The following is a 23,765-nucleotide window of genomic DNA, read 5'->3' as shown; positions in this document are numbered from 1 at the left end:
AAACTTTCCTGCAGCGCTATCAGGGCGAAGGTGCACAAGCATTTCAATTTCTGATAAACAAAGATGGTAAAAAAAGACAAGAAGAAACGGGGCAGATATAGTGATGTTCCTTGTTCTTTCATAAACTGATAAGTCACGACATCAAGCAGAATTTTGTAACTTTGCCAGCACACCAAAAACTTTTGCACTGTAAAGACAGGACTACTCTTGTTTTAAGGTAAATACTTCACTTATTTAAAAAATACTTACTTAAAATGAGAAATTAGGTTTCTTGATTGGGCTGAGTTTTAGAACCTATACCTTCATTATTATTTCATCATCATTTATTTATTTATATCCTTTTAAAACACACTGAGGGACGACCATCATTTTCTACTAAACTCGTCAAGAAAGCTCTGAGGTTTTTCTGAATTCTTGGGACCTGCAAGCAAAGCTTACAATTAGACACATTTCCTTTTCCAAAAGCATGATTAAAAGTAATGACTTTGTCTTCAATTAATGCACCAGCAGCATTCTTAATTTTAACATTTTTTTAATTGAAACAGTTAGGGAAAAACTAGCTGCTTCAGTGAAAAATATTGACAACACTGAGTCCATCATTCAGGGAGGGAGTGAATGTGTGAGCAACAGAGAAAGAGCTAAACTGAACTTGGTGCTGTGTATTTTCTTTACATATAGTTTTCTGGAAGAAAACTGATCATACTGATGCTTGCAGGATCTGTCTGCATCACTGAACCAAATGCATCGCTGCACTGGGACTCATCAGTTTCAATTTAGATCTGAAGATGTCTTTAGAAACTACTGAGTGTCGTGTTTTAATGTGTTCATGAGCCACGCAGTTTGTGTTCAGTCTGATGCACTCGCACTCACTGACAATAAACACAAATAGATTCATTCAAACTTGTCATTTCACAAGATGTGGAAATGTAAATGATGGCCTTAGCATGTTATTGCTTGAATATAGTTCAGTATTAGTTGTAATATAATATTAAGACAATGTTAGATGTATTTTCTTAAAAATGAGGTTGCTTTTCTGATGCAAAACTTGCTTGACAAGATTCTTTTTCTTTTTAGAAAAAAAGATTTATTTCCCAGAAACAGGGCTCTTTTTTTTAACTTTCTTGAAATTCCTTTTTTGCAGAGTGCAGTATATTGAAATCATGTGATTTATCCACATAACTATCTATTTATCTATTGTTGATCGATTTGTAGCACAAATGAGCCCAAACGGTGGTTTTGTAGAACTGAAATGATCAAGTTAATCTCATCTAAAAAGAACCCAGCCTTTTCTTTTTGCAGTGTTTAGCCTTGCTGTTCTGTGGAGAAATTAATTTTTATTCTTGTTTATTCCAGCTCTGTTTTATTGCAATCATAAAAGAAGACTTTTCAAGGTCATACTAAGATGATGACAATCTCCACATGCGCAAGAGACTCTGCTCTGGCCATTTATTATTTTTTTTAAATCAACATGGAGCCAAAAATGTAATAAGCATCTGTATTTCTAAAAGAAATTATTGGTAAAATCCAAAAAGTTTAAGGTGCAGGGTAGACTTTAAAGCATGCGGCTACATTTTGGACTTCAGTGTAACAATAAGGGCTTGACTACAAAGCTTACTTATACTGTATACAAAAATTAATTTCATGAAGACGCAGGATGGACAACAGATTCACAAGTAACCTGTAATATTTATGTAAAGCTTCAGCACCTCTACATTTGCAAAACTGCACAAGGCACATGTTTTTTGCTGACAATTTTGTTGTCATGGGATCTTCAATGCACAAAGCAATATGTAATGTAAATCAACACAAGGGTCAGGGTAGATTAGATTAGATTAGCCCTTATTATCTGCCTCAGGAGAAATTTGTCATGGGCATTTCAGAGAACACGGGTGACATGCAACAGTTAACGTGCAGAATCCACGGATCCATGAACGGCAGAACAAACAACCAAAGAATGTGGAAAGTACAGTTCTATCAATAAAATGAGGTATTAAATCAAACCAGTTTTCCGCTGAAGAGAGGATACAATATATGAGGGAAACCTTTTTAATTTTACTCATAACTGCTCACGTGAATTACCCGACAAATGAAATTCAGTGTGTGGACACAATAACAGGAACACTTGATTAATGCATAAAATATGTTAGCCTTGCAGAAACTCCAGACAAATAAAATCATCATCACATTTGATCAGTATTTCTCTGACAGTCTCAACAAAAGTGAAGCATTTTAAGACACGTTTTCACATATTTATACTTGTAAATTCTGCCTTAATTTTTACCTTCATAATGTCACATTTCTGTTGAGACTGTCAGAGAAATATTAATGTTTATTGTCCCGTTACTTGTATCTGATTGCACTATGTTTTGCAGATTTTAGTTCCCAGTGTCCTTTAGAAATGAGACGTACATCAAATTAATTAAAACTCAAGTTGCAGAATTATTTTAACATGAAATGTTCTCATATAACAGAACCATCCAAGAGTTTCAGAGAGGGAGCAGAGGAGGTCACTTCTTATTTATATAGTGTTATTATCATATTTATATAGTGTTGTTGTTTCTGCAATACTTGTACACACTCCCACCACTGTGCTTTTTTTGTTTAATGTTTATAGTGTTGTAATTAATGTCAGTATTAGTATTATTTTAATACCAGTTTAGAGCTGCATTTTATTACCTAATTCAACTCTTTTAGATTTAACTTAGTGCTCTTGTTCTTCTTATCCCACACATTTCATTGTACTGTTGACTCTGTGTTAACCTGCTATGACCAGTAAACCAAACTTAAATTTAACCTTAATAAATAAAGAATAAAAAACATGAAAGTTTCTGTACTTACTCAGGTACTGAAGTGAAGTACTATAGTTAATTTTATTTATTTATTTTAAATCGTTCTTTTTTTAGGGGAAATTTATTTTTACTGCACTGCATTTATCGTAGCTAAAACTGAACAGAATAAGGTTTTACATGGAAAGAATATGATCATATGATATAAAACATGAGCAGCAACAAGATATCACAGTTATTTTTGGTGTGTGTATGTGTGTGTGTATTTTAATACAGAGAGAGAGAGAGAGAACAATTTTGCATTTAATGTTAGTACCTACTGCTCATAATACTTCTTTATTTGTTAGTAAAATATATTTTACTTCAATTGCAATTCATGTTTGCATTTAATAATTGTGCAACTTGATGATGAGACAGAAACAAGCGTGCAGTTAAATGTTGCTGACGCTGCTTTGCAAAGATGAATAGAAAAATAAAATAAACGTTTTCCTTGGTGACACGCAAATGAAAAAGCTGCTGTAATATTATATAAATTATACTAATTTGTCTAAAAAAAAAGGCCCTGAAATGACCAGTGCTGACTGAAGCTGCATTTACTGACAATACTGCATGGCCTGTTTTAGTTAGTCTAACATGTATATCTATATAATCATGCAGGGTTTTAAATATTATGCAATTATGCACAGATCATTTTTCATATACATAATGTTAAAATATAATTGGCGACAAACAACTATGAAATCATCACACTTTTCTAGGGTGCAGACTCGAAAGTCTCCATTTCATGATTGACCCAAAACAAAAATTGCGCAGCGAGAGCTGCAGACAATCTCTCACATCTCTCCTTCAGGGTTGAGTGTTAAAAAAGTACCTGTATCACTTTTTTTTCCTCAGAGACCTTGCTGATCTGCCCTCCAGATAACTCACACTTTCCCCTCTTTATGACGAAGTCCTTATCAGTCATTATTTATGGACTTATTGTGCAGGCTGGATGGTGTAACGAGCTGATTATCTTTAGCTTTCTGGACTCCGATACAGGTGAAGGGTAGATGCCATGGAAAGGTTTCAGCTGTCAGCTGAAAAACTGTCCGAGGGGATAATAAAAACCTTCACATGATGGAGATGATAGGAGGATCCTCAAATATCTGCAACTACCATCAGATTCTTGCCTTTATCAGGGAGGGTGACAAATGGTCTAATCCAGAGGTTCTCAATCTTTTTTCGGTAAGGGACCCCTTTTCTATGATTGAATAAACTGACGACTGATCACTAAATGACATATATTATGTATTTTTCGTATTAAATACATAACAATACCAGTACAGAACCATTGATCAGCTGCAACCGGAATAATTGCATGAAGTTTGTGCAAAATGAGTGATTTGGATGAATTTTAAGCAGATTATTTAATGTGAATATTACATCAGAGATTATTTTTTCCCGATATTTTTGGGAACCTTTCATAAAATTCTCTGTCTGGGTTATGTACCTCTTTTAATTTCTAACAATCATACATATCTAATAGGCTTTTTTTTTTTCTTTTTTTTCTTTTTGACAAATTCAGTGTTTTTTTTCTCCCTGATTATTTATTAGGCCCCTATGTATCTAAATGACACATGAGATTTTTAAGTTTATAACCTGAACTTTAAAAATAACAATTTGTTTTTTTTCTTGATGGAAATAAATGAAATGCTGAGCATTTTTGTGCACATTTAAAAATGTTTTCTTGTTCCTTTTACTGCAGTGGTCTGGCACATGCACACTACAACTGTTTGGCTATTATGCAAGCCTGAACGGTTTCAGTCCACTTTCACCAACACAGCCCTTGTTTATGAACCAGACTTTCTCTCTGCACAGTGTTTCTATTTGGGTTTCATCTAGAAGAGGGGCTCCTTCATGAAACTCAAACACTGGGGCGTGATGTACGTTACAGACTGCAGACACGGCACGGGGCAGAACTGAAACCAGCACTAGAAGCATTTAAAAACTTCACCGTGATCTTTGACCTTTAATTTTGTTTGACACCACTTGTTTATTAACAACAGACAGCTTCTTTTTCAGAGACGTCCCTGCTTGTTTCTGCATGTGTTTCAACAGCAAGGCTTCATAGTAAAAGAGTTCAGGTACCAGACTGACCTGCCTGCAGCCCAGACCTGCCTCTCATTGAACATGTGTGGTGCATTATGAAGCAAAAAATACACCAGCAGAGACCCCGGACTGTTGAACACCTGAAGTCATATATCAAGCAAGAATGAGAAAGAATTTCACTTTTTAAACTTCAACAGTTATTGTCCTCAGTTCACAAACACTGACTGAGTGTTGTTAAAAGAAAAGCTGATGTATCACAGTGGTAAACAGGCTCCTGTCCCAACTTTTTTGGAACTTAGTAACGCAGTTATCAAATTCAGAATTAGTGTATATTTACAAAAAACAATAAAATTCATCACTTTGAACATTAGATCTTTTGTCTCTGTACTGTATTCAATTGAATGTAGGTCAAAACGGTTTTGCAAATTATTGCATTCTGTTTTTATTCACATTTTAAACAACGTCCCCTCTTTTGTAGAACTGGGGTTTTTAGTTTATAAGTGTATAACGTCTCCCAGCAGCCTGCAATCAGATACAAACACAATTTATACTTTTTTACTTTTTTTTTTTTTTTTTGCATAAAGACAATATTAGTATTGTATATCTTATAGGACTTATATACTTCTATGATTTACTCAAGCAAGTGGCCAGAATTAAGTATGAATCAACAAAACTTCTATGTATGTATTATGTTATGTTATGTTATGTTATGTTATGTTATGTTATGTTATGTTATATTATATTATATTATATTATAAATAAAATGATATAAGGTTATTATACTATGATACATGAATTAATAGAGGAGAAGTGAGAAAGGGGTAGGGGAATGTAAGTTTTACTTCTGCCTACTTCTGCCTTACTTTGTTGGTTTGTCAAGTTCCTCTAAGTTCCTTAATTCCCAAATTTTCATGTTACAAATTCACTAATGATTTTATGGCTTGACTGTCACATATTACTGACAGGGTTCAGATAAAAGATGAAGTATTTCATAAAATGCATCAGTATGGGTGATTTTTAAGATTTTTCCCTGACCAGCAGATACTTCCTCCTACTGTCCACTTCGCACACACAGCCCTTCCCTTCGTCTCATATTACTCAGAGCTGGTTAGTGTACAGTGAGGAATGCAGGAGTCACTACCCTCCATGTCATGTCCGACTGTGTGGGCAGCAGCGTTCGGGCTTCATCCTTCACCCAGTAACTCTGTCAGTTTGCTCTCTGTTTCGACGGTGGATGAGTCACGAGACGTCTAGGTGTGTGGGTAGTGAATTACTCGAGGAGTCAGCTGCTAATAAAAAGCAGAGGACAGTACCTGGTTTTCACAACGCTCAACAACACCTTCATGTTGCCATGACAAGGAAAGCACAGGTATCATTTATTACTGTTAAATTCGGGTCAGTTCCACTGGGAGCCATTTATAGTATTAATTATACCTTTGCTGTTCCTCCTATGAAATGTTACAATAGCATGACATTAAAGAGACCTGCTGAGCTCTATGCTGGAGGCAGTTATGTATGAGTGGTGGAAGTAAAGAAAAAATGGAGTTGTTGAAAACACGTGAATTGAAATTAGAGCGGTAAAAAGAGTGTGAAATGATAAATGATGTGGGTTTTGATTGACAGTTCGACTGGAATACATCTCTTTCACAGCAGCCATTGTGACAGGAAATAGCAGTTTAAATACAGGCGTTACCAGTGATACTACTTCAGCTTCAGTTCCATTCAGGTCAGACAGAGTTAAAGTGATGTTATTGTGCATGCTGGCTCACTGGAGAGGCTCTGTTACTCTAAATGGAACAGGGCCTTAATTGGTATCATTAGTAACACCTGTGTTTACCCTAATATTTCACGTCAGAATGGCTGCTGTGAAAAAGGTCTATTGTGTTTCAGGTCATTGATTCATCAGCGCCACAGTGTTCGTTAAATCAATACCCTGACAGCAGTGATAACACTGGACAAACTGTGGGCTTCCCTGCAGACAAAGCTTCTGCAGTATTACCGTCTGTTATCTTTTCCTGATTCCCTGATTCCATGGACAATCAACAGTTGAGACAATATAACATAATAAATCTGTTTCACATAATTTCAAAGCTCTCTGCATAATCTGAGACTGACTGAAACTCTGCAGACATGGAATACAGAATCTATTTAAAGCATTTTTTTTTCTTCTGATGTATTTCTGCTGAATTATTTGACCGCAGTGTGGATCAGATACATTTTTGCTGCCATCTTCACACTTGTGTCAGGTTTTCTACTTATTTGAGTGCATCAAATATTGGAAATATAATTTAGATAAAAATACAAAAAGGGTCTGTCACTGTTAGTTTCTCACTCTGAAAGTGGAGAAAACAGTAAATTTCCCCAAAATTATGATATCTATAACCAATGCAGGGCTGCAATTATTTTCATTATTGATTGATCTTCCAATTATTTTCACAATTAATAGATTAAAAGTTTATAAAATGTTAAAAAAAAAAAAAGTGAAACATTCATCAGTTTCCCAGAGCCCCAAGTGGTCCAGCAGGACATCACTGAACAACATTTTTCACCATTTTCTGATATTAACTGAGAAAATGACAAAATAATCAATAATAAATATAACTAATAGTTGCAGCCCTACTTAAAATTTCTTTGTCTAACCAACACTTAAAAATCCAAAGACTTGTCATAATGACATAGAAAAGGGGGAAATCCCAACATTTAAGAGTCTGAAACCAGCAAAAACAAAATATTTTTGTTTTAAAAATGACTGAAACAATTATAAAAAATAGTTGGCAACTAATTTTCTTCTTACATTCCTGAAATAATCATTCTGATTGGCTGATAAAATTAGACAAATAGTCATGTTTTAATATATCTTGGTACAAAAAGGATTAAATGCAGGTATTGTTTGACTGAGGAAGTTTCGATTCTACTTGGGGATTAAAACTGGGTCATTTCTGTCAAGTTATTTACTAATGATACCCAGCCCTGGTCTGATGTAGATAAAATGTATCTTCATTTGTTCAATTTTTTTTAATAAAACCTGAACATGCTGACATGGTGACATATTTGACTGCTTTAAAGGGCACTGACAAATCTTGAATATCAAACAAAATTCTTAGGGAATCATGAATTTATTCCAGAAAAGTCAATATATCCAGGACAAAAACATTTCCTATCCCTATGAAAAAATACATTAAGGTGAAAAATAAAGTAAAACACATGGCTCATTTGGAGAATTTATGACATTTTAGTACTAAAAAGTACAAATAAAAAGTAAAAAAAAAAACATGCAACAGTTTTTTCAAAAAGTAACCCTCACTACCTGAACTTTAGAATACAGTGAGTATGAAAAAGACGGGGAAAATAGACATTTTATTCAAAATCTGCGTTGTTTGTTAGGTCCATAGTCTCCAGGCCCTGGGAGGCCCCTGGGGAAGCCTCCCTGACCTCCTCCGGGCATGTTGTTGTTTCCAGGGCCCGACATCATCGGGGCGTTCTCAGCCGCCATCCCCGCAGCACCAGCTGGACCAGAATTACCACCCAGCGAGTTTCTGTTCATGCCCATGTGCATCCTCATGTCTTGCTCCCTGTTTTCATTGAAGTTGCCCCTGAAGCCCTCCTGCTGCCTCTTCATCATCTCCTCATTCCTCATCCTCATCTCCTCCTCTCTCCTCCGGCGTTCCTCCTCCTGCCGGAGCTCGGCCTGTTTCCTCTTCTGCACCTCCTGGCTGTGGAGCTCCTCCATCCTCCGCAGCTCCTCCTGTCGCCTCAGCAGGTCCTGCCTCATCAGCATCACCTGGTGCTCGTGTCTGGCCGCCTCCATCTCGGCCTCCAGCTTCTCCTGGGCCTCCTTCATGTTGCGGTCCACCATCTCGTACTGCTGCTTCTCCATCTCCATCAGGGCCTTCCAGCGCATGGCGTACTCGTACTCGAAGGAGCCCGGCTGAGCAAACCGTGGTGGCTGCTCTCGCTCTTTGTGATACTGCTGGTTTTTGTTGATGAGCTTCTCTGACAGTCCCTCCTCTTCATCAAACTGATCCATAGGCTCCACTGTGACGGGTCGAGGGAAGGCTGTGAGAAGATAGGCACCATCTCCACACTTATCCAGAGCTTTTCTTGCAGCTGGCTTTGAGGTGTACTCCACTATCCCCTTCCCTGTGGGCCTCCCCCGGTCGTCCACTATCACCACAGCTCTTTCTATCTGCCCAAACACAGCGAAGGCCTCCTCCAGCAGCTCATTGGACACAAATTCAGGCAGGTTTTTTACAGTTAAAGCAGCGCCGTGTGTTGCAAACCTCACCCGTATTGGCCTGCCTCTGAACGGGGTATCATCCAGCTCTGCCCGGGCGATTTCTGCGATGATCCGGGTCTCCAGCCGGATGAAGCCGAAGCCTCTCTCCTTGTTGATGAAGATCTCACTGGCCTTGCCGTATTTGGCGAACAGCTTCTCCAGGTCCTCCTCGGTGACTCCGGTGGGGAGGTTACCTACAAACAGCCTGCTCCGCTGGGTGAAGGTTTTCTCCCCGGGTTTCCTGAAGCTCTGCAGGTCCAGGGTTAAGGCCTCATTGGGGCTGGTCTGTTCGCTGGGCTCCGGCTGCTGCCCATTGGTGTTCGTCCCGCCGGGTTTCTTCTGCTCTCCCGGGCGGTTCGGGCCGTGGTTCTGCTGAGGGCCTCTGTTTCCTTGCATCTTTCTGCAGCCAAATTAAAACCCGAGTCGAGGAATCGGTGATTAAAAAAAGACGCTAACCCTTAGCAGGCAGTGGCGCACAAAGAGCTGCGAAAATGGCGAGGCTGCGTGCTGCCCGCGACGCTATTGTGACGTCAATTCAGTGCGACGTGTATATTTGAACCGTGACGCTATTTTCCGCGACGGTGCGACAAAAAGTCTTTCTTTTTGCTCCAAATATTTATAGTTAGGGGGATAAAATCATTTATAATCAGGGGAGGAATATAGAACATGAGACGTATATTTATTATTATTATTATTATTATTATTATTATTATTAGTAGTAGTAGTAGTAGTAGTAGTAGTAGTAGTATTAAGAAGAAGAATATTGTCATAAATCTCGTCTCTCAAAACTATTCTCATATTTGTTGCATTTCTAAATGAGACAATACCATATAAATATAAAAAACATATATCAATGTGGCACATAAAAAGCCCCATATATTCATACTTTTTACACACTTAAAGATTTATTTTTTTTAAGGTTAGATTGGCCTCAGCTTTTGTAAAATCTTATATGTGTATTTCCCTCTTGTCTCTTAAATATGATGTCGGTATTTTTCGTTAAGGTTTATGGTGCGTTTTTGTGTTAATATTCTATTTATTTCTTCTTCTTCTTCTTCTTCTTCTTCTTCTTCTTCTGTCCGCAGTTTCTCGCGAGAATACGTGTAATGTTGAGCGGGTGATTTCGCGGGAATCGTCTGTTTTGCTCGCTGACAGGGAACGTCAACAGTGATATCTGAAACTATAACTTAATATAATATTTAAGACGGATAACAGCTGACGCTTGAGTTTCCCTCCTTAAAGGTAAATTCGTTAAATCTGTGACACCAGTCTGCATGTTTTGGGAAGAGCACAAATAGTTCTACTAGCTTTCATTGACGCTAGCTACGTTAAACCCTTGACTTGTTAGCTTGTAAAACCACTGTATAAACGTGCACAGCAGTCATTCATTGTATATAAACTCTCCTCTGCCTCTGCCTCTGCTTCAGGACAGTCATGTTCTCCGACCTGAGCGCCCAGAAGGGGGGCTCCTCCTCTCTGCTCAGCCACCCTGCGTCGGAGGACCAGGGGCCGGTCTTTGAGAGGATGTCGCTGGCTTACAGTCCCTGTGCCGAGCGCTACAAAGTCGGGGAGAGGAGTTTCAGCCGCCAGTATGCTCACATCTACGCTGCACGACTCATGCAGATGAGGCCCCTGCTGTCAGAGAGAGCCCAGCAGAAGTGGGGTGAGCTCAGGATACTATTTGACCTACATCTGGACCTCTGAAGCATCTGAATTATACTTAGTTTAGTTTGATGTAGAAAACATTTAGGTAAGCAGGGGGATAGGGTCGTTCTCAGAGAGCTAGTTTGTAGTGCAGCACATAGTACGGGTGGGCCGACACAGAAACACATCACAAAAACTACATAAAAACTACCTGAACGGCAACAACAACCATGGATGGGTATTGTTAGGATTTTCTAATGATGTAGATATTGATACTGATACTGCTTGTAGATACCATACTCATTGATATTACTCACTATAAATTGGTGCACAAAATAAAGGCATGTCATGAAAACGTGTAAAAATTCGATGGTTATTTTATTGTTACGTTTGTTGCATATTACTCATAGCTATACAGCATAACATAAGATAACATTGGAGTACTGACCAGCCAAGAATCTGTACACATCATCATCATCATCATATCATCATACTTCAGTTGTCCTAGCATCCTTTTTTTTTTTTTTTACATGGTTTTGAAAGAGGCATTGATTGTCCTTTTTTTATACTAATACTATACTGTTTGTCTTTTTTTGTCTCTGCCAGGATCAGACGTGCTCATCAGGAAGCTGTGTGATCTTCAGACAGGGGAGCAGTGTTGCATTGTGGGAACCCTGTTTAAGCGCATGGACTTGCAGCCGTCTATTCTGAGAGAGATCAGCGATGAGGTCTGCATGCATGCAAAATTCACCAGTCAGAATGAAATCAGCTTGCTGGCAGGTGTCATGTATCATGTGTCTTCTGTTTTTGTGTCTCCTCCAGCACAACCTGCTGCCCCAGCCTGCACGAGCCAAGTACATCAGTGACACAGATGAGCTGATCCTGGAGGACGAGCTGCAGAGGATCAAACTGGAAGGAAAAATCGACAGAGACAAGTGTGCCACAGGTCAGGATTTTTCTTGAGGTCAAGACTATGGATGATAATTGATAAGATTTTGTGATACCCATGCCATTATCGATTCTGCTTACTGATTGTTTATCAATTTCCTTATTTCTTCCTTATTAATTTTAGTTGAGCTGGCTGTAGCATGAGAACTAGCTATAGCAAGGGTCTTTCTGTCATCATCTACAATGAATGAAATGAGAGAATATTTGTTGAGTATTCATTTTCATCCAGGTTTTGTCAAAGAAAAAATATACATATATAATATGATTGTGATATTTTTACTGTAATAAATCATAAAGTCATCATTATGTCATTAGAGATGAAGGAAACATGTTATGCTTCAACCATAGATTGTATATTAAATAGACATTCAACCTATTTAATATACAGTCTATGGCTCCAATGTGTTGTTTGGACTGTAGTATTCATTTCTGCATGCACAGTGGCTACATATTGCTCCTTTAATGTACCTTCTGCTCCATTGTGAAACAGCGGCACTCATGCATAGTGTCAAATACACAGCATTCCTGGAATTCAAGCCTGTGTTGAGCAGAAAGATGTTCCAGCATATTGCTGGCGTTTCCACTGTTACTTGAAATGATTTTACAGACATTAGAAGGAGCACTGTTGTCATCTGTCTTCATGAAATGAAACCACGCTTTGTACCATTTCTTCTTCACCACCATGACTCCTCCTTGTTGCAAGTTTCCAGTAGTGTAGACGCACAGGTTTGACATGATTGTTTTGCAATCTGCAACTGTCAGAAAAACATGCTGACATCAGTAAAAGAAACTGATGAATTCAGAGGCTTAATACTCCAATGGATTGGACCATTTGGAACCGGTTCTCAGTGGTTCTTGATTCTCATCTCTAGTAAAGACACTGTGAAAGATCTTGCTATTGCATCACTCAGGCACAGCTGTGATCACGCGTCTTGTCTGGCACGTCTTCTCTTTCAGGTAGTGTTATTGCAATTTATGGAGCTGAGAGGAATGATGGGAAGTTCACAGTTGAGGACTTTTGCATGGCTGATCTTCCTCTGCAGACACCAAGACCTGCGCTCAGCTCTGACAGGTACACACACACACACACACACACACACACACACACACATATATATATATACGCGGCTTCAATCGCAGCCTTTTGTGGTAATAGATTTTAATGCCGTTTTGCGGTCTTCATCCAGGTTTGTGCTTCTGGCCTCAGGACTTGGTCTTGGCAGTAGCCATGCTGACAGCATGCTGGGGCTACAGTTGCTGGTTGACATGGTAACTGGCCAGCTCGGTGACCAGGGTGAGCAGAGCGGGGCAGCGAAAATTTCCAGGGTCCTACTGGCTGGAAACCTCCTGAGCCAAAGCACCCAGGACAAGGACGCGTCATCGAAGGTAACTGGCACTTGTTAATTTACATTCTGTATATCTCTTGTAAGTTTTACTAATTCAACTAAATATTTAAATACCTGTTTTACCCACTCTGTTAAGCCCAAGTACCTCACCAAGAAGACTCAGGCTGGCAGCGTGGAGGCTGTTCGTCTGCTGGACGAGCTGCTGCTTCAGCTGGTGGTGAGTCTCCCTCCCTCTCCGAGTGTGTACATGCAATTTAAAATTTTATTGTGGGCAATATGAGAGTACATACTGTGAATTGCTATACTCTTATTTACCATCAGAGATTTTGCCATATTGTTTATTGTTTACAGTGTGGTGGCCATCTGTTGAATATTTCTGATTATATTATTCCTGTCTGATATTCAATTCATGAGCATTTTTTAAATTGATTTTCCACAAAAATTTAGGCCTGTTAGACATTTTCTGACATTTTATAGAATGAAGAATTCATTGATTACATGAAAGAAATGTTGACTGAATAATTGATAATGAAAATAAATGTTGGATTCAGCAGACCCAAAATGAATTTGCTTGAATACAAAGATCATTTGTAGATCATAAACATCAGAAATAGTTAATGCCTTTGACAAAATATAGCTTGAGTGTGAGGACCTAAATAAAGGGATAACATAGATATGATTGTCACTGTCATTACTTCCTGCTGTCCAAGGCCTCACTTCCAGTGGATCTCATGCCGGGCCAGAATGACCCCACCAACTACACCCTTCCACAGCAACCTCTCCACCGCTGTATGTTCCCCTTGTCCTCAGTGTACCCAACACTACAGCTGGCCTCCAATCCATACCAAGCCAACATTGATGGAGTGAGGTAAGCAACACCATATGCAGTCATTATTTTGTATCTTGCATTTAGTCTTGAATTTCAAGCCAGTGTGTGTTTAAGGCCTTCTGTGTTTCTGTGAAGGTTCCTCGGCACATCTGGCCAGAATGTCAGTGACATTCAGAAGTACACCAGCATGGACGATCACCTGGAAATACTAGAGGAAACGCTACGACTCAGACACATGGCCCCTACGGCTCCTGATACTCTCGGTTAGTCAGACGAGTAGATTCAAAATAACACTCAAGCCTACTGGCTGAAATCGGTTCAAATCATTGACCCTGTTTTCTCTATCTTTTGTGTCAGGTTGCTACCCTTTTTACCAAAAAGACCCTTTCATCCTGGAAGAGTGTCCCCATGTTTACTTCAGCGGCAACGCTCCAACCTTCAACTCCAAGCTCATCACAGGTCAGTGTGTGATGTGAACATCTACACATAAAGGTCTTTTCAGACGGGGAGCGATTGAGGCGCCTAGTAATTAATTTTAAATGAGATGTAAGCAGGCAGGTATGGAGGCATGGGCGATTTGACAGGCGAGACGACAAGTGGGTGCAGTCCTGCGAAACAGCCATGGTAGTCCTTCTCTCACACAGGATCACCTGCTGCTAGGTGCCGTTTCCATGGTTACCACACGTAGAGCACACAGACATTCCATGGCAATTTCAAAATGATGTATCTCAAACATGACAAGGTAGATCAGTATTTTCACTTTGCATCGATTTTATTTGATCGATATATTGATGCATCGTTACACCCCTACTATTTACATGAGTGCAGTGAGAAACTGTGGGTCCAATCAGGTATGCAGGTGAAGTGTCCTTGTTGAATGATCACCTTGGTCTTTCTTTAGACTCCGGATGGACAAACTGATGGACTGGCTAGTTGGTTGGCAGATTTTCTGCTGTTTTGAGATAATCGGCTGATTTTTGCACCCAAGAGGCCAATAAGCAAAAAATGTCTGTAGACACATCTGCAGGCTGCCTTCTGAGTTTTGGGCACTGTTCAACTGTATAACTCTCATCCTGCTATAAACGTTAGCCTCACTGACCATCATCTTCCCTAAATGTTAACATGTTTCTCATAGAGCTGCAACAATTAATCGATTAATAAACAATGATTAAATTAATGGCCAACTAATTTGATAATAGATTAATCGCGAGTAATTTTTTAAAGAAAAAATATCCAAATGCTCTGATTTCAGTTTGTTAAATGTGAATATTTGATGGTTTCTTTACTCCCCTCTGACAGTAAAATGAATATGTTTGGGTTGTGGACAAAACAAGACATTTGAAGACATCATCTTGGGCTTTGGTGAACATTCATCACCATTTTTTCTGACATTTTATAGGCAAACAACTATTAATTGAGAAAATAATCAACAGATTAATTGACTATTAAAATTAGTATTAGTTGCAGCCCTGGTTCCTCCATCCTAAATGACAAATTTAGTCTAAAACAAATACTGGCTGGCATTAAATATGTTAAATTGTAAACAGTACCTTCTGAAATCCTATACCCTACTCCCCCTTAAATATCCCTCATGCCCTAATATCTGTTTCATTTATTAATAAAATGTCCAACTAAACATTTTTCTAGCTAAAGTAAACATCTATATAAGATTGTAATGCGTATAGAATAATGGACTTTTCTTTTCCGACCGACTCTCTAAATATCAGCATCTGCCATAGAATAATCCATATCGATCAACAACTAATACATTTCTTCTTCTCTTCCTTCCAGGTCCTGATGGTCAAGAAGTCCTTTTGGTTTCTGTTCCAGAGTTCAGCAGCACTCAAACGGCGTGCCTGGTCAACTTACGTACTCTTGAATGTGAACCAGTCAGCTTCTCTGCGTTCTCCGCTGACGACGATGAGGAAAGTGAGATGAACATCAGCCACTGACGTCCTGATCCACGCACAACACAACATGCTGACACTTCTTGGACACTATCGATGCACAGTCAGACTAATGTTTCCTGAGCACAGACTAATCACACGCACTATCATAAAGGTCAGTGAAATCAGGGCTCACGAATGTGCTTAAAAAAAGAAAAAGAGAATACAAACGTTGTGTATTAACAAGCATTTATTTGAAAAATATCTCTTCTACCCAAACTGTGTCTGACAGAAGAATCTTTAACCTCCTCTGACTCTGTTACCAACTTTGAACAAATGCTCTTAAAACCTTTATTGTTCATACTGTAAAAAAAAAACATTGCTGCCATGGATGAAAACAGTGTAAATAATTCAACTCTGAAGTGAAAAAAAAAAAGTCATGACTTTTTTTAATGTGCGTCCACAATAAACATCTTTTCATGAAGCAAGAAGTTCATAAAAAAAGACTAATGACATGTCAGAAAAATGCAGTGTGAACTGTGAAATGGAAGTACTATTAATTAAGAGGGTCAAGTTCTGTGAAGAGGCACTTAGTTAAGTAATAGATACACTATCTTTATACAATTAATATAGTTAATATTCTGTACATTGCCACTGCTTTTGTACAAAGACAAGATTCCTCGTCAGAGTACAACATGGCAATGAGAACTACACATAGGAGGACGGCTGCTCGTTTACTGAATCGTGTGTGTTTCGTTTAATAGTCATCGATCTTGTACTCGTAGTTATAATCCACGATGGAGTCTGTGAAACCACCAGGCGTCGAGGACTGTCCCTCCCCTATGATCCACGAGTCGTACCAGGATGTGGTGGTCTCTGGCGTTGTGGGAATTGTGGTTGTCGTCGGGGGTAACGTCGTCGTCGTTGTCGATCTTAGCCTCATTAGTCTTTGTTGCCGGAGGCGACGGAGACGAGCTATCCTGATTCTCCTCTGCCTCTCAGCGCTGATTTGCGAATTCTGCGAATACCCATCATTGCCACTGAAGACGCGCCTGTTGCCGTTAACGACCGCAGGGTGCTGTACTCTGTTGTTGCCGTAGCTGAGTCGAATTGGCTTGTTGCCATGGAGGGCCATAATCTGCAGAGGAAATTTTAAAACAGACACTTTATTCAGTACTAGAGCTGATTATTAAAGGGGTAGTTCACCCCAAAATCAAAAAATACATATTTTTTTCCCTGAGTACCTGTTTAATGCGGTCCCAGTTGGACTTGGCCAGGTTGAAGCTGCAGGCAGTGGCTCCTGACTGGTAACCCACCACGCAGAGTTTGGTCACAGGTGAGAAGCCCTCAGCTCGAGCAGTCACACGGTACTCCCCTGGGTTAAGCATCCGCCAGTAGTCCCCTGACGACGCTGCAATCACAGACAGAAGACAGAGACTTTAATTTCAGTGCAGGGGGTGCTATAATGTGTTTCAAATAATCTGACTTGAGAGGACATTGTTACACATTAAAGAGACAGTTCACTCATACCTGGAGTGCTATCTGGATTCTTTTGGTGTGAGTTGCAGAGTTTTGGAAATGTCTGCCTCCTCTCCAATATCATCAAACTAGATGGCACTTAGTTTGCTCAAAGTGCCAAAAAATGTTTGGGTAGGAGTACTTCCTGGACTCAGAATGCATTTGTTTGAAGTGGAGGGACACACATTCTCAAAAAACTCCAGTGCACAGTCTTTTGAAACAATTAAAATACATTTGCTGTCATGGCACGGTCATGTTAGACCTTAATACAAAGTCAGACATATTTCGGTTTCAGGCCGTCGTCAGGGAGGGTGTGGATATAAAAACACTCCAGCAGATGGTGTTGTTTAGCCCACAGCATTCATCAGAAATGAATTAAAAGTAACATAAAAGCTGGCAATGATTACAGGAAACAAAAAAATCAGTAGAGGTTTACAAAAAAGGAGTAAAGTCTAGGTCCCTATTTAGGCCTGGGTGTTTAGTAGCCTGTAGTTTATAAATCCAAAAGGCTTCCTGCTGGTTAAGTTTCCTTTGTCTTCATTTTTGGACTCTATTCTTAGGGTGTATGCCAAAAAAATACATTTGGAAAACTCAACAGCAGTGTCTCTTTCCAGAAATCATGACCTGGTTACTCAAGATAATCCACAGATTTTATTGTGAGCAGTTACATATACAGTAGGACTATTTTCTGGACGTATCACAGTACAGATGGAAACACACATCTACTCATGGACAAGAGGATTGTGCTCGTGACAGCATGGGACGTGAACATTAATAGCGTCTTCCTCAGCTGAGCTGTAACCTCTCGTCTATGACGCATGCTACCTTCTGCACTATGATGTGGTTGTTGGCTGAAGTTCAGTAGAAATAAAAATAGTTCCTATATGAAACTGCTCATAACAGAGTCTATGGATTATCTTTAATAACTGGGCTGTGATAACTGGACAGAGACATTGCTGTTGAGTTTTTCAAATGTTTTCTTTTTTTGGGGGGGCACTTTTTGAGCTCTACAGCCTGAGTGCCTTCAGGTTTGATTATACCGGAAAGAAGGCAGACATCTCTACAGCTGATTTCTCCAAAACGTGACACCTCACACCAAAAAAATCTTAATGGATGAATAGCACTACAGGTAAGGGGATAAATATGTATTTTTGATTTTGGGATGAACTGTTCCTTAAATCATGATCAAACTCAAGAAGAGGAAGAAAGTAAGTCTTTCACCAGACCTGTAGTGACATCATGGTTTACCCCCTCCACAGAGATGGTGGCATTTGCAATGGCGTTCCCCTGCTGATCCTTCACGATACCCCTGATGCCACGATGCACCTGGACAGAGAGGAGGAATAGCTTAAGGGAGGATATATAACTAGTTGCTTTTGTTCTCAAGTAGCATTTAAATATACCTGTTTATTTTTTATGATAATCTAATCAACACTGAACGCAACTGCTTTTCAAAAGGATAGAATCACCAAGTAGAACTCAGTTTTGCTGATATGGCTCGCTCAGCAGACTAGTTCATTTAACATTGCTCTGAACATACACAGGAACCAGTGAGACTTCTTTAAAGGGACAGTTCACCCCTTATGCTTTTTATCCATCTAGATAGTTTTGGTGTGAGTTGCAGAGTTTTGGAGATATCAGCCATAGAGATGTCTGCAAAACTCAACAGCAATGTGTCTTTCCAAAAAGCATAACCTAGTTGCTCAAAATAGCCCACAGGCTTGTTGTGAGCAGTTTCATGCAGGAACTACTTTCTGTCTGCAACGGCAACTTAAAAAGAAAGAAGTTCTTCAAACAACAAGGTCTCTGAATTATCTTGAGTAACCGGGTCATGATTTTTGGAAAGAGACACTGGTTTTGAATTTTTCAAATGTACTTTTAGGCGCTTTCAGCACCACAAGCTGAGTTTAGCTTTAGCCCCATTATATTGGAGAGAAGGCAGACATTTATATGGCCGATATCTCCAAAACTCCAAAAATCTAGGTGGATAAAGAGCACAACAGGCAAGAGGAAAAATAAGTATTTTTGAATTTGAGGTTAACTGTCCCTTTAAATTATAGCACCGTGTGTGAGAGCCTGACCTGCTCCATGAAGATGAGCATCGCTTCTCTGTTCTTCTCCCACTCCTGTGCCAACTCACTCTGATGAGGGAACTTATCACATCCCAGAAATACAGTCAGCTCAAAACAGTTGGTGTGCAGGTAGCTGAAATCATTCATGCCTGGAGAGCAGAGTTGTCAAGATATCAGAATATTAAATTTAGATGCAGTACTAGTTCTAGGCAGACAGTTTTTCTTCTTTTTCTTTAAATAAACCAGTGAGGATAGTCACTGTATAATGTCTGGTTTTGCTACAAGAAAAATATATTTAATAAAATATCATTTCAGGCATGATTGAAGAGTGAAAATGAAAACCTTCTCTAAATACAGCTTTGTCATAGTTCTCAACAATGAGTATAAGTATCCTCAGAGCCTGCACTGCACATATTGTCCACCAGAGTGTGCTTTAAACACATGCAGAAACTTAAAATACCTGCCAAACATACAATGAGCCCACTAGCCTCTACTTACTGCCTGTGATTGGCTTCCACTTGGCGCGGTTGACGAGGCCATGCCCCCCTGAGGGAGTGTCTCCGTGACACGAGCCGCGGAAGTTGTGCGTCATGCTCAGGTGTGTGGAGGCATAGGAGACGGCCAGCCACCTGAACAGGGACTCGTCTGCGATCACCCGGGGCTCGTCGTCGGGCTCAGCAGCGTACTGGTAGCCGGCACCTCTTTCTCTGTCGTCCTCCTCCTCCTCTCTGTGGCCGTAACCTTGGTTATAGCCATGTTCGTAGCCTTCGTGGTCATAGCCACCCTGGTTGTAACCGCCGTGGTCGTAGCCACCCTGGTTGTAACCGCCATGGTCGTAACCATGGTCGTAACCTTGTCTCCTCCACTCTTCCTGTGGCTCTGCGTATCCCCGTCCTCTCCAGTCCTCCTCGGGCTCCTCGTGGTAGCCCCTTCCCCACTCTGTCACGTCAAAACCTTCCTCTTCATACCTGTAAGAAATTATTTGAGTTGCACTATGAAAAACGATTGTTACCTTGAGCTGGAAATCCTTGAAAATGCTTGAATTTTGATGTGGCGTATTCAAGGTCTGAAAAGTGCTTGAAACTGTAATTACATCACTTTCATAATAAATTGCAAGTTGACTTAATAACTCACTTTTTATACAAAGAAATAAAATAAGACATAGGATGCTAAGTGTATTCACAGATGGGTGACACCTTTCAAAGCATGAAATTAGCTGTGTTTTCCTGTCAGCCTTCTGTAAAATATTTGGGTGTTTATAGCACAATGACACCTGATTTAACATGATGAAGAGGTGAAATAATCATTTTGAGTCAGTGGTGAATGAAAAATAATAAGGGCACCAGTGCGGCAAAAGTCATGATGCACTTTTATCACATTTTGTCCCTTGGAAGGACTCTCTAAAGCACATTTTATCATGTTTTGTCCACTAGAGGGGCACTCTAGAGGGTACTTCATCATGTTTTGTCAAGAAGGCACTTTACCACATTTTATCCACTGGAAGCAGACCCTAGAGGGCACTTTATAATGTTGAGTCCACCATTGTTTAGAGTATGTGTATTCAAATATGTAATTTCTTTGCAGGAGAAAGGAGGAGGAAAATGAGAGTTTAGATTTACATCAACAGAACACAGTGACAAAAGGAGAGAAGTAGCCGTACTGTCTCTTCTTGCGGCTGTGGGGTTTCTGGCTGTCTGCAGGCTTGTTGAGACGTAAGCTGTCATAAGGATAGGCCACAATCGACTCCCCGCCCTGGAAGTTTGCACCCAACACAAATGGATAGCTTTTCATCCAGGAGATTATGGCTCTGGTCTCCACAGCAATCTGGAACAAAAACAGGAAGATCAGGATCACACAAACAGAGGAGAGAAAACCCCATGTATGAACAGTATGTCAATTCTGTTTACTGAGTAGACCACAGCCACCTTTATATGATTAAAACAATCTTTAACAGCCCTTTTCTACTTTAAATAAACACTTGGAAGAGCAGGAGGTTTTAAAGGAAAAACTAATGATGCACGCCACATCAAAATTGGCAATAATAAGCGAGGGCGAGTCCTCCACTGTAAGCTGCTCGGCTGTTTATCACTGTCAGTTGTCTTAAGTAAAGTTTAGCCTGTTATCCTGAAAACAAAAGCCCGCTGATCTGAAAATACACTCTGGAGTTTGAGTTCAGTGGCTGCCTGTCTCACTGCTGCCAAACTCCATCAACATTTTGCTCAATTTAACAGTTATAAACATCTACTCCTTCTGCAAGCTTATTAATGAGTTCTTATAACTCATAAACAGACATTTACTCATTCAGCAAATATTTGGCACTAATTTTAACTCTAATTAATGTGAAAGAAAACCGAGGATTTTATGCACTAGAACCAGGGCTACGAGGAATGATTATTTGTATTACTGATTAGTTAGTCGATCACCATCTTGATCAATCAGTTAGATGATTGGTCCAGAAAATGTCAGACAATGGTGAAAAATGTTGACCCGTCTTTTCCGAGATGACGTCCTTAAATGTCTTGTTTTGTCCTCAACTCAAAAGTCTTCAATTTATTTTCACAGAGGAGTGAAAAACCACAAAATATTCACATTTGAGAAGCTGAAATCTTAATTAAGCGGATATCAAAATAGTTGTCAGTTAATTAAATGCTTGACAAGTATTTGATTAATCAACAAATTGTTGTGGCTTTAATCAAAGTGTAAAGAACTGAATTAAAAAGTGTTTGCTGTTTTGTAAGCTGCAGTTGTTAACATGAACAGTGAGTAAGTGCCACAAAATCCAGACTATCCCTTTAAGGGAAAACTACAAGAAGTGTATTTGGAAATGTTTATTTTTGTTCACAAGTAGGGCTGCAACGATTAATTGATTATTAATTGATTATCAAATCACTCACCAGCTGTTTTGATAATTGATTGATTGGTTTGTGTAATTTTTAAAGAAAAAAAGTCAAAATTCTTTGATTTCACTTTCTTAAATGTGAATATTTGCTGATTTCTTTACTCCTCTGTGACAGTAAACTGATTATGTTTGGATTGTGGAGAAAACGAGATATTTGAGGACATCGCCTTGGGCTTTTTGAAACATTAATCAACCTTTTCCCTCATTTTCTGACATTTTATAAGCAAAGAACTATTAATCAATTCATGGAGAAAGTAATCATTAGTTGTAGCGACCAGTTGCCTTAACTCGCGGGTCAGCAACCTGTGGCTGTTTTGCTCCTCTCCAGTGGCTCCCTGTGGCTTTGACAGAAAATTATATTGAAATTAATTAATGTTCATTTATTTATTTATTTATTCCTATACAACAAATTTAAAACAAGTTTGAATATTTTGTCAACTAAAATGTGCGTCATAGCCTGCGCCTAGTCGCTCCTCTAAATTTCTCCAGTGGTTTGTCTTGAGTTTCCAAAAAAAAAAGAAAAGACTCAAATAAAGAAGGTAAAAGTTGTGGCTCTGGACAGACTTTTTTTCTTTTGATAGAAAAGGCTGCAGACACCTGCCTTAACTAGAGGTCTTCTGTCCTCAGTGTTTGTGATTAGCCAGTTCTAAGAGACAACGGTACGCTCCTCCTTACCGAGCTGTTGGTCTCGTAGTTCTCTGGTATGGGTACGTGGTGATTTGGAGTGAGTTTGGGCACCATGCCCTTATCTTCAGCATCCCACAGGATACTATTCAGATCAGGGAAGTTCTGGAAGATGTCAAATCCATCCTCAGTGAAGTGTCCCGTGGTCCACCCGCTCAGCTCTGATCCCTGTATGCAGAGGAGAATTTGGATACACGGAGCCAAGTCTACCCAGACCACCAACACAGCGTGACCCACTGACATTTCCTGTTGGTTTTTCTGTTTTTTCACTCTTTTGTCTGACGGTTAAGTAGAAACATATGATTTTTTTAATGATCATAATCACTGACCGCTTCAAAAGCCGTCTCGTGTCCGTCAGGGTTGAGCGAGGGCACCAAGTGGATGCGTATTCCCTCCACCAGCCGCTGGGCTCTGGGGTTTCTGTCTTTGTACTCTTTGCACAGGTACTGCATGAGAAGGAGGATCATCTCCCGGCCCACTGCCTCGTTTCCGTGGAGACCAGCAGTGAAGCGAAACTCTGGCTCACCTGTGGAGACATCCGGACAACACTGTAGTTATTTGTCCCGTAACCATAATTTGCCGACTTCCACCTGGTGTTGATTAAGATTTACAGGAATCATCGGTGGTGCCGTCGAGACCCAACAGTCCTCGGGGTTTAATTTCAACCAATCTGCGTTTCAAACTGTAATGTTTGCACAAAAACAGCTGGTTTTGCATTTGGCTGTATGAAAACACACTTTTCGTATTTTAGCTTGGTTTTAATAGTGCATAATGAAATATACTGCACTA

At 39.6% G+C, this 23,765-nt stretch overlaps 3 protein-coding genes across 3 annotated transcripts in view; 1 reads left to right on the top strand and 2 right to left on the bottom strand.

The window, feature by feature from the left end:
• Positions 1 to 7,971: 7,971 nt before the first annotated feature.
• nono (non-POU domain containing, octamer-binding) lies at positions 7,972 to 9,684 on the bottom strand. Its single transcript, XM_084728028.1, has one exon. It carries the CDS (start codon positions 9,544 to 9,546, stop codon positions 8,236 to 8,238), a length of 1,311 nt encoding a protein of 436 aa, XP_084584154.1. The 5' UTR covers positions 9,547 to 9,684; the 3' UTR covers positions 7,972 to 8,235.
• Positions 9,685 to 10,176: 492 nt separating this feature from the next.
• pold2 (polymerase (DNA directed), delta 2, regulatory subunit) lies at positions 10,177 to 16,294 on the top strand. The gene is made up of 11 exons (XM_084728026.1): positions 10,177 to 10,392; positions 10,578 to 10,813; positions 11,401 to 11,522; positions 11,617 to 11,740; positions 12,700 to 12,814; positions 12,930 to 13,128; positions 13,225 to 13,305; positions 13,799 to 13,956; positions 14,053 to 14,180; positions 14,275 to 14,376; positions 15,709 to 16,294. Exons 2-11 carry the CDS (start codon positions 10,585 to 10,587, stop codon positions 15,867 to 15,869), a joined length of 1,419 nt encoding a protein of 472 aa, XP_084584152.1. The 5' UTR covers positions 10,177 to 10,392; positions 10,578 to 10,584; the 3' UTR covers positions 15,870 to 16,294.
• The window catches only part of aebp1b (AE binding protein 1b), a 26,893-nt gene continuing 19,163 nt past the window's right edge, over positions 16,036 to 23,765 (bottom strand). Inside the window, exons 15-22 of the mRNA XM_084728027.1 lie at positions 23,306 to 23,502; positions 22,968 to 23,144; positions 21,054 to 21,217; positions 19,892 to 20,361; positions 19,403 to 19,542; positions 18,548 to 18,647; positions 17,048 to 17,214; positions 16,036 to 16,941 (exon numbers count right to left, since the gene is read on the bottom strand). Coding sequence (XP_084584153.1) covers positions 16,561 to 16,941; positions 17,048 to 17,214; positions 18,548 to 18,647; positions 19,403 to 19,542; positions 19,892 to 20,361; positions 21,054 to 21,217; positions 22,968 to 23,144; positions 23,306 to 23,502 — 1,796 coding nt within the window. The 3' untranslated portion in view covers positions 16,036 to 16,560. The remainder of the gene's footprint in view (positions 16,942 to 17,047; positions 17,215 to 18,547; positions 18,648 to 19,402; positions 19,543 to 19,891; positions 20,362 to 21,053; positions 21,218 to 22,967; positions 23,145 to 23,305; positions 23,503 to 23,765) is intronic.

Source organism: Lutjanus erythropterus, chromosome 10 (genome assembly GCF_056507025.1).
Source record: "Lutjanus erythropterus isolate fLutEry1 chromosome 10, fLutEry1.hap2, whole genome shotgun sequence".
In the NCBI taxonomy this organism is placed as follows: Eukaryota; Metazoa; Chordata; class Actinopteri; order Lutjaniformes; family Lutjanidae; genus Lutjanus; species Lutjanus erythropterus.
Note: the sequence above shows the minus strand (reverse complement) of the source record. Positions and strands in the feature narration are given on the sequence as shown.

Coding starts and splice junctions, on each gene's coding strand:
- nono (XM_084728028.1), bottom strand. CDS start 9,546: ATGCAAGGAAACAGAGGCCCTCAGCAGAACCACGGCCCGAACCGCCCG.
- pold2 (XM_084728026.1), top strand. CDS start 10,585: ATGTTCTCCGACCTGAGCGCCCAGAAGGGGGGCTCCTCCTCTCTGCTC. Junction 13,957..14,052: donor GCCAACATTGATGGAGTGAG/GTAAGCAACACC, acceptor GTTTCTGTGAAG/GTTCCTCGGCACATCTGGCC. Junction 14,377..15,708: donor CAACTCCAAGCTCATCACAG/GTCAGTGTGTGA, acceptor TCTTCCTTCCAG/GTCCTGATGGTCAAGAAGTC.